Source organism: Pelodiscus sinensis, chromosome 2 (genome assembly GCF_052426305.1).
Source record: "Pelodiscus sinensis isolate ZL-2025 chromosome 2, ASM5242630v1, whole genome shotgun sequence".
In the NCBI taxonomy this organism is placed as follows: Eukaryota; Metazoa; Chordata; order Testudines; family Trionychidae; genus Pelodiscus; species Pelodiscus sinensis.
Genome location: NC_143053.1, coordinates 251590537 through 251606343, shown reverse-complemented (window position 1 = coordinate 251606343; position 15807 = coordinate 251590537). Strand labels below are relative to the sequence as shown.

Sequence of the window (15807 nt, the reverse complement as noted above, 5' to 3'; positions counted from 1 at the left end):
GCCAAGTACTTGAAGTAAAACCTGGCTTTCTCGTGTAGCTTCAGTGATCCCAGTACCACGACTGGGAGGCAATGTAGCCTGTTTGATGGGGATTCAGGAGACCTGTGGGCTGTTTTTGGTTCTGTCATTGGCCTAGTGGTGATATTAGGTGCGGCTCTGTACCTCACTTTCCCCATCTGTAAAATGGAGATAATGATACGAACTCTTTGTAAGGCGCTTTGAGGTCTACGGGTGGAAAGTGCGATATCAAATTTTTATTATTATTGCTGATGCGGAATAATTTTGTTCTTAAATCCTGTCAGAATTAGACCATACAGGTAGGACATCCCTGGTTTGGCAGCCTCAGGACCTGAGTGGACCCAAACCACGGAGTTTGCTGGACCAGAGAGGTCAAGACTCCCCTCCTGGCTGTCAGCCCTGCTGCTCCCAGCCCTGCCAGGGCTGCACTTCCATCTGGGGATGGGGCTGTACTCCCCATGGCAGTGAGGGCACCAGGTTCTCCTGTCTCTAGCCCCACTGGCGCTGCACTTCTCGCTGTGCTGTCACCAGATGGAGCTGCACTCCCTGCTGCCCTGTGCGGGCCCTGGCTTAGGCTACACTCCTGGGCACCATGGGCTTCACTGCCTCCGGCCCGGGTGGGGTCACACTCCTCGCTGTACAGGCCCAGTTGGGGCTGCGCTCCCAGACACTGGCCCTGCTGCCTGCCGCCCCAGCATAGCTGCACTCTGCACCACCAGCCCCAGCCGGGCACGCCGGCCCACTACCGCTGGGGCAGTGCTCCCCACCGCCATCTCAACCCCTGAACCTCACCATCTGGGCTCTCTGTTCAAGCAATCTCTGTGATTGTTGGACCAGAGAGTCCCAGATTTTAGAGGTGCAGCCTGTACTTATTTCTAGGGTTGCCAGATAGTTTCACAAATAAACCCGAACATGGCGGGAAAAAATTTGGTGGGGGGAAAAAAAAAAAAAGAACGACTGCACAGAAAAAAAGTCACGGCACCTTTAAATCCTCATGCTCCCCCTGTCTCCACCAGATGCAGCAGGGGAAGAATGTCCCAAATGGCCTCCTGTCCGAGAAAAAACAGAAAATACCGGACATGTAAAATGTACATGTCCGGTACTTTTTTTTTTTTACCAGACAGAAGCCGCAAAAATTGGACTCTCTGGTCCAATACCGGACACCTGGCAACCCTACAATTTCTCCCAATAGGAATAAAAATGTTGGAAGGATTTCGTTTATTTTAAAGAAAAAAAGCTATTTTATAAGGATTGAAAGCTTTTAATGTATTAATATTCCTGAAGAGTTTATATTTTCACCATCATTTATTCCATTTCTCCTTGTTATGTAACAAAGAACTCAGGATTACAGATGGAGATTTGCAATCACTGAGATATTTTTGAGGCTCATAAATGCAATGTAAACAATCAGTGGATATGGTGTTCCCTTGAGTCAGAGCTGTATGAGTTATCTCCATATCAATCAGTTTAAATAAAAGATTGAAAGCATTTTGTGAGTTATCAAGGCACTATATACCCTCATAAAGAGCCAGAAAGCTTTGATTTCATGGCCCAGCAGTGTCTGTCAGTAATTGGTAACTTCTGAATGTTTTATTTCCACCTTTCTGTTATGGCATTCAGCAGCAATGCTACTACTCCCTGAAGTGTTAAAAACTAGCTGCCATCTACTGATCATTTAGATGTATTGTTCTGTGAGCCACCTCTGCTGGTGTGCCATAATTCATTTCGCTTTTGGGGGAATGCAAATGAGATTTGATTCTTTGGCATCAGTATTAAGTGTATTTCTTAAAATCCTGGATTTTGTCAGATATTGTAATTAAATATTTTCTTGTCAGGAGGGTAGGCAAAGTTTTCCCCATGTTATGTGGCTTGGATGAACAATCTGAAGTTAAATCATTTTGGTAAATATCTGCCCATGGACATGAGCATAAGCAGGTTGTTAAATTTATTGGTGCAGGAGATCCATTTATCACTCCCTTTTCACTTGCTACTTAAGTCATGATAGAGAAGAGCGAGAGCTATGTTGCTTTGGTTTACATGGGGATAGAGAGGTTGAGAGGAGAATTTATTACAGCCCCAAGCCACAAGGAAAGCTACAATGAAATTACTTTATATCAGCTTTATAAGTTGCTTGTGTGGTATGCTAGACTCTTCCTTAACTGTAACATACTCTGATTTTGTTTGAATGACTGTGAGGGCTGGTGGTCTGGCAGTGCCCTTCTGTGACACTTATTCTTTTCCCCATAACAAACCTGTGACCAGGCTCGCCGATGTGGGGCAGGGGAAAAGGAGCAATTGTCCCAGTGCCTGGCGATTCATAGGGGTCCAGGGCTCCCGGCAGCTGCCAATGCTAGTACAGCAGCCGTGACGACCGGAGCCCAAGCCCTTTAAATCGCTCTCTGAAGCTGGCTGCCCTGTCTCCACCCCTTCCACCTGAGGCCCCGCCCCTTCTGGGAACATGGAGCTCTGGGGCTTCCCCACCTTGTCCAGAAACCAGTGGAGGCTGTCGGCTCTCACACCTGTGACTTTTTCCTGAAAGTGCTTCTGAGAGTAGCACTGCCTGAGTTAAAATGTTGGAAAAAAATGAGCATGCAGTAGTATGGATTGTGTCCTTGTGGACTTGAGTATTGGGAAGGCAGTTTTATCACTCTAAAGGAGGAAATAGGCAGACGGGCCTTTGTCCAAAAAGAAGGATGGCTGTATGGGGGACAGTAGGCTGATAATGTCAGGGAATGCTCATTCAGATAACCCCCTGACCACATGCTGACATTAAAGACTCCGTGATAAAAACAAGCACACTTACATTCTATAGTCATTAAATTCCCTCTGTTGTTTTAGTTCGTGTTCTTCACAAAGTTCTTCATGTTCTGTCCTCTATTGTTGTGTGGTGAGATTGCTTTCCCTGTTAAACAGCTGCCATATTCCACTTCAGAGATACCGTGTGTTCATTTGCTATCTCCCAGGCATGCTTTCGCTGATGAACTCTGGATAGAAATGGTTATAAAAGTTATTATCACATGATGGCGAGAGAATTCCATCCTCCTCTTGCTGTTTAGGTACAGGCAGTCCCTGGGTTACATGGATCCGACTTACATCGGATCCCTACTTACAAACGGGGTGAGGCAACCCCGCACTAGCTGCTTCCCCCCAGCAAACCAGGGAGACGCGAAGCTAGCACTCCCCCCCAGCAGACCAGGGAGACATGGAGAGGCTTTTCTCAGCAGACACCTCAGCTTGAGAATAAAGGACTGAGGGAAGTGAGGTGTGGGAGAATAAAACTGAGCGCTGGAGAAATGTTTGGCTAGAGTTTCCCCTACAATATGTACCAGTTCCGACTTACATACAAATTCAACTTAAGAACAAACCTACAGTCCCAATCTTGTACGTAACCCAGGGACTGCCTGTATAAATATTTATTGTGTCTTTTTTTTCTTTTCCTTCTGTCCATCCAGTTAGCTCTGCACTGTGACTCCTCTGTGAACCTGCCCTTGTCCGTTCTGCTGGAACAATATTGTGAAGCATTGTCAGCTCTCTACAACGTCACAGGTACACATGCTGTTCAGGTCAATCAACGGTCCCTTTTTACGTTGCTGTGGATCGCTGCTGTCAGAGTGTTCTCTCAAAGCTCCCTCACTCCTTGATTTTATGACCCGACTGAGATAAATGTAGTTAAGCCACCTGGGTCCTCGTAGTGGCAGCAGTCTTATGCGTTTGGTTGTTGAGCAGGCCCTCAGTTTTTATACTCCTGGAAACAATTGCAGGCTTGGTTTGGAAGATGCTAATCCCTCCGGGGAGATTTCGTAGCCTTTAAGTGGTTATCAGTCTGATTATAACAGTTCAAGCAAGGAGATACTGACGTGCTGAACCTGTGTCTGTGTCAGACACCAGTTCTCATCTCTTAGACTCCAACCAGGCCTGCTAATGGGGCAGAGGGTGGCAGGGAGGAGGGCAAAGAGGGTAACTGCCCCAAGGCTAACTTTAGAGTTGGAAGCAACAGGGGTGATGTTGTGGTTGGTGTCTGCTATACACTCCCAGCAAGTTAAGGGAATATGGATTGGATAAATGGACTGTAAGATGGATAGAAAGCTGGCTAGACTGCTGGGCCCGACAGGTAGTAATCAATGGCTTGATGTCAGGTTGGCAGTTGGTTTCTAGCGGAGTGCCCCTAGGACCTGTTCTAGGGCCGGTTTTGTTCAACATTTTTATTAATGAAATAAAATGGATGAGGGGATGGATTGCACCGTCAGCAAATTTGTAGATGACACTAAGCTAGAGGAAGCGGTAGATACGCTGGAGGGCAGCAATAGGGTCCAGAGCTACCTACAACAAAATACAGGACTATGTAGCACTTTAAAGACTAACAAGATGGTTTATTAGATGATGAGCTTTCGTGGGCCAGACCCACTTCCTCAGATCAAATAGTGGAAGAAAATAGTCACAGCCATATATACCAAAGGATACAATTTTAAAAAAATGAACACATATGAAAAGGACAAATCACATTTCAGAACAGAAGGGGGATGCGGGGGGGGGAGGGGGGGAGGAAGGTGAATGCCAGTGAGTTAATGATATTAGAGGTGGGGAAGGGTAGATGTCTGTGAGTTAATAGTATTAGAGGTGATAATTGGGAAAGCTATCTTTGTAATGGGTAAGATAGCTGGAGTCTTTGTTAAGTCCCCTGCGGAGAGTGTCGAATTTTAGCATGAATGCCAGTTCAGAGGATTCCCTTTCAAGTGCAGATTTGAATGTCTTCTGAAGTAGGATGCAGGTTAGCAGGTCATTGAGACAGTGTCCTTTCTGGTTGAAATGACAAGCAACTGTTTTTTCTTTGTGATCCTGTCTAATGTCTGTTTTGTGGGCATTGATTCTTTGGCGAAGTGTCTGAGACGTTTGTCCAATGTACATAGCAGACGGACACTTTCGGCACATGATAGCATAGATTATATTTCTGGAGGCGCAGGAATATGTATTCTTGATCTTATAACTCACTTGGTTAGGCCCAATAATGGTGTCAGCAGAGTGAATATGTGGACAAAGCTGGCAGCGGGGTTTGTTGCAAGGGAAAGTACCAGGGTTGGTATTAGTGTGGTATGTCCTGTGGTTGTTGGTAAGAATCATCTTGAGGTTAGGTGGTTGTCTATAGGAGACTATGGGTCTGTCTCCCAGAGCTTCTTGGAGTTTAGTGTCCTGTTCCAGTATAGGTTGTAATCTACTGATAATGTGTTGGACAGGTTTAAATTGGGAGCTGTAGGTGATGGCAAGTGGTGTTCTATTGTTGGTTTTCTTGGGTCTGTCTTGTAGACAGGATCACAAAGAAAAAACAGTTGCTTGTCATTTCAACCAGAAAGGACACTGTCTCAATGACCTGCTAACCTGCATCCTACTTCAGAAGACATTCAAATCTGCACTTGAAAGGGAATCCTCTGAACTGGCATTCATGCTAAAATTCGACACTCTCCACAGGGGACTTGACTTAAAGACTCTAGCTATCTTACCCATTACCCATTGTTAGTCTTTAAAGTGCTACATAGTCCTGTATTTTGTTTCAGCTACACCAGACTAAAACGGCTACATTTCTATCACAGAGCTACCTAGACAGACTAGAGGATTGAGCCAAAAGAAATCTGATCAGCTTCAACAAGGACAAGTGCAGAGTCCTGCACTTGGGACGGAAGAATCCCAAGCATTGTTACAGGCTGGGGACCGAATCATTAAGTAGCAGTTCTACAGAAAAGGACCTGGGGATTACAGTGGATGAGAAGCTAGATATGAGTCAACAGTGTGCCCTTGTAGCCAAGAAGGCTAATGGCACATTAGGTTGCATTAGGAGGAGCATTGCCAGCAGATCTAGAGAAGTGATTATTCCGTTTTATTTGGCTCTGGTGAGGCCACTCCTGGAGTATTGTGTCCAGTATTGGGCCCCCCACTATAGAAAGGATGTGGACACGTTGGAGAGGGTCCAGCGGAGGTGATCAAAATTATTAGGGGGCTGGAGCGCATGACGTATGAGGAGAGACTGAGGGATTTGGACTTGTTTAATCTGCAGAATAGAAGAGTGAGGGGGGATTTGATAGCAGCTTTCAGCTTCCTGAAGGGAGGTTCCAAAGAGGATGGAGAAAGGCTGTTCTCAGTAGTGACAGATGGCAGAACAAGGAGCAATGGTCTCAAGTTGTGGTAGGAGAGGTCTAGGTTGGACATTAGGAAAAACGATTTCACTAGGAGGGTGGTGAAGCACTGGAATGGGTTACCTAGGGATGTGGTGGAATCTCCATCACTAGAGGTTTTTAAGTCTCAGCTTGACAAAGCCCTGGCTGGGTTGATTTAGTTGGGATTGGTCCTGCCTTGGGCAGGGGGCTGGACTTGATGACCTCCTGAGGTCTCTTCCAGCCCTAGGATTCTATGAATTCAGAAGGACTTGGGGCTCCCGGTGTCCAGCACTGTGGCTCCAGTGGCAACCATAGCCCTAGGCCCTTTAAATTGAAGCTGGACCCCTGTAGGGATCACGCTCTGGGCAGGACTGAGGGGGTAGGAACATGGCTGCTTCCAGCCTCGCCCCTTGCATCTGAGGCTCTGCCAGTTCTGGGAGCGTGGACCTGGGGCCTCCCAACTTGCTCAGAGGCCCAGCAAATCAGATGCCCCACTGACTCTAACTTTAGCTTTTCAGCAGGTGACAAAGGACCAAAATGTGGTAGGTGCCAAAATACAGTATACTGGAGAAGTTTGACGTTATAGGAGACTCTTTCTTTAAACTTGGAGGAACACAGACCTTACTAATCTATGTTGCCGTTGGCTGTAGCCTGTCTGGTTAAGGCATGCTGTGCTGACAGGAGAGTGTTCTTCCGTCGGCATGGTTACTCCACCTCTGCAAGAGGTGGAAGCTACCTCAGAGGGAGAGCATCCCCCGCTGACAAAGTGCTAGTGGGGACAGAGCTTAGGTCGACGTAACTTGTGTTACTCAGCTGTCTGACTTTTTCACACCCCTCAGTGACGTAAGTTACATTGGCTAACGCAGTAGTGTGGACAAGCCCCTACTCTGGTCTTCTGTCTCAGGAAATGACCAACACCCGGTGCTCAAGAGGAAGGTAAAATCCCCTCTGTGATACCCCTAGCCAGTCATGCCTTGCTGTGTGTGCCTGCACATGCAACAGTTTCCTCTTGACAGTAACAGGTGATCCGCTTATTGGCTCAGCTCTACTTTAGTTTCCATGTAAATGTGTTCAACGAGCTGTATACTGCAACAACAGCGAATTCTGCACTTGGTGGCATTACCTTTTCTGCTTTATGCAATGTATTGCTTTTTAAATTTCAAGTTACCAATCATTTATTTCATCACGTCTTCATTCTTCCATAGTGTGAGCCAAAAGCATAAAGGAAAGACTGATCCGTTTTCTTGATAGCTTTCATAATTCTGAATACTTCATTCAGGATGTCCTTTGCCTCTTGAACATTATTTTAAATATTATGATAAAACTTGATGTTAATCCATAATGTGCATTTCATGCTTCCCCATCCATGGATTTAATTGCACATTTCACTCCAGCTAGTTTGAGATGTTGGCAAACAATCCACTTCTTAATTGCAGGTATAAACAATGTTCGGAGCTCTTTATGCAGTGCGTGAATATAGTAGAACTTACAAAGCAGATTTTCACTACAGGTTGAACCTCTCTAGTCCCGTACTTTCGGGACCTGACCAATGCTGAACCAGAGAATTTGCCAGACCACAGGAGGTCAATATTTTCTAGCAGCATTACCAGCACTTCCACTGCTTTACTGGGCTCTTAGAAGACAGATAGGGGTAAATTAGAGCTAAATAACAGCACAGAGCACTGAGAGCCAGGACTGGTGGCTGTAAAGAAACTTTATGGGACTGCGGGAAACTTGGCCACATTGATGGTAAGTAGACATCTGGCTAACTAAAATGCTGGACCACGGGTATTGCCGGATTAGAGAGTGCTAGACCAGAGAGGTTCAACCTGTAGTGAAGAAGCATTTTAAAGGGAGAGGAGACCGCAGAAGGTATAGAAGGCTAAACTGGAGAGCACTAGTTGACAGTGCACCCTCATTTCATGGTGAAATATCCACAGAGCGCCAACTTCAGAACTAACCAGACTTTTAATTGACAATGCAGCTACCCAACTAATTACTCTTCTGTGGCATACCGTCCTTGGACCTGTATGTACTCTTTAAAGCTTCCTGGGCTATAATAGTCACTCACTCACTCACTCACTCTCACACACACACACACACACACACAAATATCTTGAACAAACTTTCTTAAGAACCACAGAGAACAATCCATATGAAAATCCTTGTTGGTTCTAGCTTATCTATCTCTCTCATTCATGACAGCTCTTACCCTGTGCAACATCGTAGGGTACGTCTAGACTGCAAGCTTCTTTTGAAAGAGGAGCATCTAGATCTCAAAACTGAATCAAAAAAGCGATTTGCTTTTTCGAAAGAGAGTGTCCAGACTGCATGGACGCTCTCTCGAAAGAAAGCACTGATTGCTATTCACAGAATGGCCACCAGGGCACCTGGGCTTTTTTCGATTGCCTCGTCTTTCAAAAAATGTCCTTGTTCTGTGTCCACACACACCTTTTCTCGAAAGAGCTCTTTCGAAAAAGGCATTCTTCCTCGTAATTTAAGGTTTACCAATGTTGAAAAAACCCCTGTGTTCTTCGAGTGGTCCCCGTGGGTGCTCCACTGTTGGTGTCAGGCTTGTCCCGGTGCCACAGGTTGGAGATTTTCCATAGCTGTACTCAGCCGGACCGCGCGTGCGCAGTCGGTGCTATGTGCCGTTCACGCCCTTCACTCATACGCGGTCCAGTTCCTCTCATCCGTCCTCAGTTACAGGCGGAATGCATTTTGTCTCTTCGTTACTGTCATATTCCTGTCAGAAAAAGTTTGTTAGTTAGTTAGTTTTTCATAGTTAGTTAGTTTATTGTTGTTAGTTAGTTACTGTTAGTTATCTGTTTAAAAAAAACTCTCATAGTTTATAGTTCATAGTTTCTCTGTACTAAGTAGTTTAGTCAAACAAACAACTAAAAACTTAAGAAAATGCCCAGTTCCCCAAGTTTCAAGAAATGTTCAATGTGCCGTGAAGCCATGCCCGCGTCTGACGGTCACACGGCATGTATTTGTTGCCTCGGTGAAGTGCATGTCCCTCAGAAATGTGAGCATTGCTCCAAGCTCACCACTAGAGCTCAGAAAGACAGGGAGCTGCACCTGACGATGATTCTCTTCGATAAGGCATTACAACTAACAGCTCCCACTCCATAGTTGACCTCGGAGGTTGCCATGATGCGCAAGTGTACAGCTTCTTCCTCAGCCACTACGACCACTAAGAGGATCAGGACGTCACCCATGAGATCGCTCCCCGCTGAATCTGTAAGCTGGGTCAGCAAATGGGACAAGCCCGGCACATCTGGCATTCCCTCAAGGGCAGCGAAGTCCGCTATGGCATCGAAGTTGAATGGGCTCACATCATTGGCACCGAGACCATTGGCACCGGCAACTTCACCAGTTCTGAGGGACCAGGAGGAAGGGTCTTCGGTACAGTGTTCGCCGGCACCGTTGTTGCCCTCGCCACCACTAACACCAGGTCACTCACCATCACCAACACCTTGCACCTTGACAACCTGTGCAGCAACACAAACCTCTAAGTCGTGGTCTTCAACTTAGACCTCCACACCGGCCATGGTGCTGCGCGCATCGGTGCCGGCCAGAGGCACAGGGCACGGTGCCACGCTCAACATCAGTGCCAACAAGTGGCACAAAAATAGCTGGGCCAACAAATATCTGTCTCATCATCTCCTACATTTTCTTCCGCACCGTCTCCGTCATCACTGGGGTGGTTGTCACCTTGGGGTTGACGCCACCATTATGACTCCCTGAGGCAGGCCACAAGATCCCCATATAGTGAGCTGTGGAGACATTACCCCAGGCATTGGGAGAGACAATCCTGGTCTCCTTCAAGAATGTCCTCCCACGGGCCTTATTCACCAACGAGGTCTCCTTACTCAGCTTATCACCACTGTCATGATAGCGTAATGTTTTCTACCCATTTGTCACCAACTGCATCTCACCACGATGACGTCTACTACCACAGACCACATTACTCCTCTTGTCACTACTATATATCGCACTCCGACAGACGATTGCCATGCTGCTGCCATTCATCTGTGCGCCGGTTCGCACCAATGCAAACTCAGCCAGCTGAGTGGCCTCCAACGCCTTCTGAGCAGAGCCGGGTTTCACAGCCTCAAATATCGGAACTGGAGGAGGGACAATTATCAGAACCAGAAGGCCCTCGACCAGAAACATCGCCAACAGATCAATCTTCCTCATCTCCTGATGAAGCGGTGTTTCTGGGAGACATGTACCGCCTGCTCAAAAATTTACATCCTCAACAAAGGGTGAAAATTGTGCTTCCGATCGATGAAGCAATCATGGAGGCTGCAGAAGAAATCTGGTAGACCCCGGCCTTGGTAGCACCAACAAGTAAGTGGGTAGACAAGAAATACTTTCTCCCCTCTAAAGGTCTCAAATTTCTTTTTAACCATCCACAATCAAACTCTCTGGTGGTGGATAGAGCCCAACATAGAGGCAAAACACCTCAATTCAGAAATATGGCAGGGAACAAGGACAGGAAGAAACTGGACATTTTCAGAAGAAAGGTTTATTCTTCAGCCACTCTGCTTCTTCTCATAGCGAACTACTCGGCCTTGCTATTGAACCCTGATTCCAAAAAGCCAATACTAAAATCAGTGGTTCATGAAGGCTATAGTACAGCGAGAGCGAGGTTGCAGATTGCCCTTGATGTCGCTGATACAGCTACACGAGCTACAGCAAAAGCAATCGTGGCGAGATGGTCATCATGGCTGCTGTTCCTATGGAATTACAGACGAAAGTAGAAGACCTCCCGTTCGAAAAGTGCAAGCTTTTTGCTGAAAAGACTGATGAGGTCTTGCACTCCGATAAAGACTCTCACACTGGCTGTGTCTACACTGGACCCCTTTTCTGGAAAAGGGATGCAGATGAGACAAGTCGGAATTGCAAATGAAGCGGGGGATTTAAATATCCCCCGCTTCATTTGTATAAACATGGCTGCCGCTTTTTTCCGGCTCGGGGCTTTGCCGGAGAAAAGCACCAGTCTAGACGGGATCTTTCAGAAAATAAAGTCTTTTCCGAAAGATCCCTTATTCCTCTTAAAAGGGGTCCAGTGTAGACACAGCCACTATGTTATGCACCCTGAGCATGTACACTCCCCCATACAGGAGGAGGAGGTACTACCCCTATCAGAGAAGGTACAATTTCCACTACCAGAGGCAACATAAAAGTGCGTACTGCCCCTTTAAAGGACAAGTTGGATTCTTCAGCTGGGTCAGCCTGAGTGTATTCAAGTAGACCCTGCCCTAAGGCTGGGTTATATAAACAGGAAGCTGGAGCTAAACAAACTGAAGAGGAGCAGGAGCTATGCCTGGTGTAGTAGGGGCAAGGGTTCCTCTTCTGGTCTGTAGGGGTTTCGTCTTGCTAAATTCAGCTGCTTTTTTGGGGGTGAATTGTAAGTTTGGGAGTGCTGCACCAGCATTCTGCAGTAAAGGCTTTGTATATTGTGATTGTGCCTGTCCTCGGACCCTACTTAAAGGGGACATGCTATTTTGTTAGCATAGGTTGACTTCTCCATTGGTTGTTTGTTAAACTGTGTTGTCGCAATTAGGGGGAGTTGAGGTAGGATACTCCTCCGGCCCCACATTGGGCCACAAAAGGCTGCTGGTTAGGTAGCTAATATCTCTACGCTTCACTTTCAAAAAAAAAAAACCTGTTCTCAATATGTATAATGAAGCCACAGTGAGAAAAGCCTTTTTCTACCGTCAGCCACGGGGACGTTTAGTGCTGCACTCAAGAAATGGCTCTGAAAGTAGAGTCTAAATGTAGTTCTCTAACCAAAGCCTTTTTAAGAGGGGAGAGTAAATGGCTCCTTCTCTGTGGGTCTTGCTAGGTGACCTGTCTTCGTTACCATGGGGGAAATGTATTGACACTGCTGAACTGTGGCCACGTCTGCACTACCGGGCCTATGCTAGCCTAGCCCCCTAGTGTGGAGACAATGTTTGCCTGCAGAAGGAGGTTTTCTGCTGGTGTAGTGACACCATCTCGCTGAATGATGTTAGCTATGGTGGCAGAAGCATTCTTCAGTAAGAATAGCTGTGTCCGCACTGAGATTGACTTAGCTGTGTCCCTAGGGGTGTGTTTTCTCCACTCTTCCAGCTGATGTATCTATACCAGATCAGTTTTAAGGGGAGATTAGTGTCAGCTCAAGGTGAGCTGTAGGTAGTTCTTGCTTTGCTTCTGCATGCAAAGGGAAAACTGTCCAAGTAGCTTGATTTCTCTGTTGTAACTCACCTGATGTAGCCACTGGTAATAAAGGGCCCATCTACACTGCAGCGTTATTTTGAAATAACAGAGTGTGTGTCTCCACAGCAAGCCCGTTATTTTGAATCAGGCTACTTATTCTGACTTCTGTAACCCTCATTTCACGAGGAGCAAAGAAAGTCGAAAGAAGAGTGTTCTTCCTTTGACTTCCTGCTGTGTTGATAGTGCCTAAAGACAAGTGAAGCTACTTCAACTTCAGCTATGCAATTAATGTAGCCGTGGCTGCGTATCTTAATTGGACTTTAGCCTGCAGTGCAGACGTACCCAAAGGAGTCTCTGTAAAATGTCAGCTACAGATATCTACGGGCCAGATCATACTATAATCCACTGGGATAGGAGTACCCAACTTCTTTATCTACCTATGAAAATCCCACTCGGTGGCATGGCATCCAATTTCACCTTTTCAGTGCCCAAGCAGCTCTTCCGATGCATTTTGGGTCTCCGTGGAAGTCCTTTGCCTGCACGTTTTGGCCTGGGTGCAGTTTGTGCAATATGGCATGTTGTTTCTGGCAGCTTCCTTTGATTTTCTTCTTATAAAAGAATCCTCAAAGATCTGGTGTGAGGAGCCCCACTTGGAAATGAGTGTTGTCCAAAAAGTCAAACAGATGGTAGGTAGCTGGTGCTGCTGCATGGAGTGATCCTCTGTATGCAAGGTGGCCAGTTTCTTTTTCCTGAGTGGCCTTTTTCACTTTGCTGGCTGTTATTCCGTTTGGAATGGTTGACAGCTCTTCTTCCAAGCCACTGGAGGGTTTGTGATTCCTCGTGTCTATTCATTTAGGTTGCTGAAATTTTGCTGAAGTAGATACACCTGGTCATTATCACAGGAGACCTGCTGAGGTATATCACTTCCTTCACATCTCTCCCTTGCAGCTAGGTAAAAGGTCTGGAGCAGAGTAAAACTTTCAGAGCCCCAGTTCCGACAGGGGGAGGATTCCCTTGCTGCAGCTGCTACAGAAGACAGCTGTGAGGCTGTCTCCGCAGGGCCCTTTTGCAATCCCTGATGTGAGAAGCATGCCAAGGCTGGGTCTGTGTGTGGGAGGGAGACGACTGCAGCTTCTGGGGCCTACCCATGTTGTCTGGGTTGTATAAGGAGTGGCTCCACCTCAGAACAGCCCAGGACGGGGAGAGTGCGGAAAGGTAACTTAAAGCCACGATGGACTCTCGTCTGTGGGCTGCAAGACGTATCCTGCACCAGTAATAGGTACGGCGCAGAGTGTCACTCAAACGACATCTGATTTCAACATGCTCAGGTGGTAGGTGACTTGCCAAATACCGCTGGTTATTCTGCCCAGGTATTGCCCCCAACGAGGTGCATTTATAGCTGGACAGGCCCTGTGAAATCTTTGTCCGCTCCCTATTCCCAAGGGTGGATTGGTGGCTCACACACTGAAAAGTTGCCCAAAGGACAAGTGCAGACAACTTGTTCAACGGTGTTTCGCTATTAAACACAGCTCCGCCATTCTAGTTGGCCTTCAGCACGTCTCTTCCAGCACCAATTGTTGCAGCTTCCCAGGGAAAATTATTCAAATGGTGTTAGGTAGTCACAGTGAAAGGCCAACTCCTTCTGCCGACTGTGGAAGGCAGAGGGAAGGAATGTGGGTTCACCCCTCTGTCCCTTCACAGTAGCTTCATGAGTCTGCACTTAACGATAATCATTTCTATAGCTGTAGGGAGACAATGTGGAATAGTGGGCAGGCGATCAGAGTTGGAACACCTCAGCTCCAGCCCTGGTTTGTTTGCTGGGCGAGTCACTTTCCCCTCTGTGCCTCCGTTTCTCCATCTATAAAATGTAGATTGCTCTGCGAAGGTCAGTATTGCTTTTTCTTTTTAGCTCTACTGATGAAAAATGCTGTGTAAGAGCTGGGTATTACTATAACCAGGGCTCAACAAATCAAGCAATCTACTCGCCCGTGGCGAGTAGATTTTAGCGCAGTGCTGCGCGGCGAGCTCTGACTATAACTATGTGTCGGTGATCCTGCTTTGATGTTGTTCCAATCCAATTTCAGAAGGAAGAGCCACAAACACATGTTTCTGTGACAACAACAAATAGATGTAAGCAGAATTTTGGACCTCTGTATTCAGCCTCAATGCAGAGGACTCACAATGCAGTGTGTCTTGTTTTGAATACATCCCAAGTCAGACTGTAGCTATGCACCACTGTGGATGGCTCTAAATAACCTTTCATAATCCCTCCAAGAGATAATTGACACTGCAGACCCCATGGCCAATTCCATTTTAAGGGATTCCTCTGCCACTCACACATCCAAATAAGAGCTGAGTTTTTCTGGACTATGTTTACTGTGTATCCCTCCATGCTAGTTGAAGTCATGGAGTCCCCATCACTGGTGGGGAATCTATCACCCACGGCACAAAGGGCTTCATTCTTTCATCTGAATTATTTTTACCCTTTTACTTTTGTGTCCTTCCATAGGGTCCTCCTGATACAATGGACCCTTAGAAACAAGTTATCCAGCGTGTATGGTCTGTTTATGCTCACCAAAATATTTGCAGCTATACTGCTAATTTGCCTGTGATTTGACTGTGATTTTAGTGTATGTCACCCTTGCCCTGAGTCATTTTTGCTATGTGTTTGGTCACAGCTTCCACTGACAGCAAATGTCAACAGTTTGGAAATATGTAAGATAAACCTGTACGGATCAGCGGGGCATGGTGTGCCAAGCCAGATGGAACCATGCCATGCCCACTGACAGAGCAACCATGCCATGGCCACTGCTCTGGCAGCATTAACAGCTGGGTGGGTGTGCCATGCTCTGAGAAGTGCTGAGGAGTGGCAGTCCTCAGCCCCGCCCGTTTTGTCATTGGTCCCACCTCTTCTGCTCTCGGCCCTGCCCCTTCCAGGAGTATGGAGCCAGCCGTGCTCCATGTTTGCCTAGGGGCCTGTGGAGTCTATTGGCACCCCTGAACCATGTAGATTAGCTCCAAATTCATATTGCTGGATTCCTTTTCTCGATTTTGCCACTCTGGTCACACCCCTCTTGGCTAACACTTGGGATTGAACCAGTATCCCTGTAGAGCTACAAGCAAGAGTAGCTATTGATCGAGTTTGGACTCCCTACTGGGGGCTGTACTAGCCTCGTACCCTCTGTATATCAGGTCCGGAGAGGGGGGCCTGTAGCACGCTCCCAGATTGGGTTAAATGCATTGTGGCTGTTGGTTCCATTTATGGAACTGGAAACCTTCTGCTATTAGCGATCCTGCAGACTGATGCTTTGTCCAGAAAAGGGAATCACAGTGTAATTCTTTTGGCTTCACTAATGCTGTGAATTTATGATGCATTCTGAACATTTTACTCCCCCCAAAGGCTTAAGAGATGGTAGCACTGTTATTTGCTGCA

At 46.8% G+C, this 15807-nt stretch overlaps 1 protein-coding gene across 2 annotated transcripts in view; it reads left to right on the top strand.

The window, feature by feature from the left end:
- Positions 1 to 15807, top strand: part of CRHR2 (corticotropin releasing hormone receptor 2) — a 274002-nt gene that overhangs the window by 21958 nt on the left and 236237 nt on the right. For both annotated transcript variants that reach the window (XM_075922873.2, XM_075922874.2), the window contains exon 2: positions 3471 to 3564. In XM_075922873.2, the coding sequence (XP_075778988.1) occupies positions 3471 to 3564 (94 nt within the window). The remainder of the gene's footprint in view (positions 1 to 3470; positions 3565 to 15807) is intronic.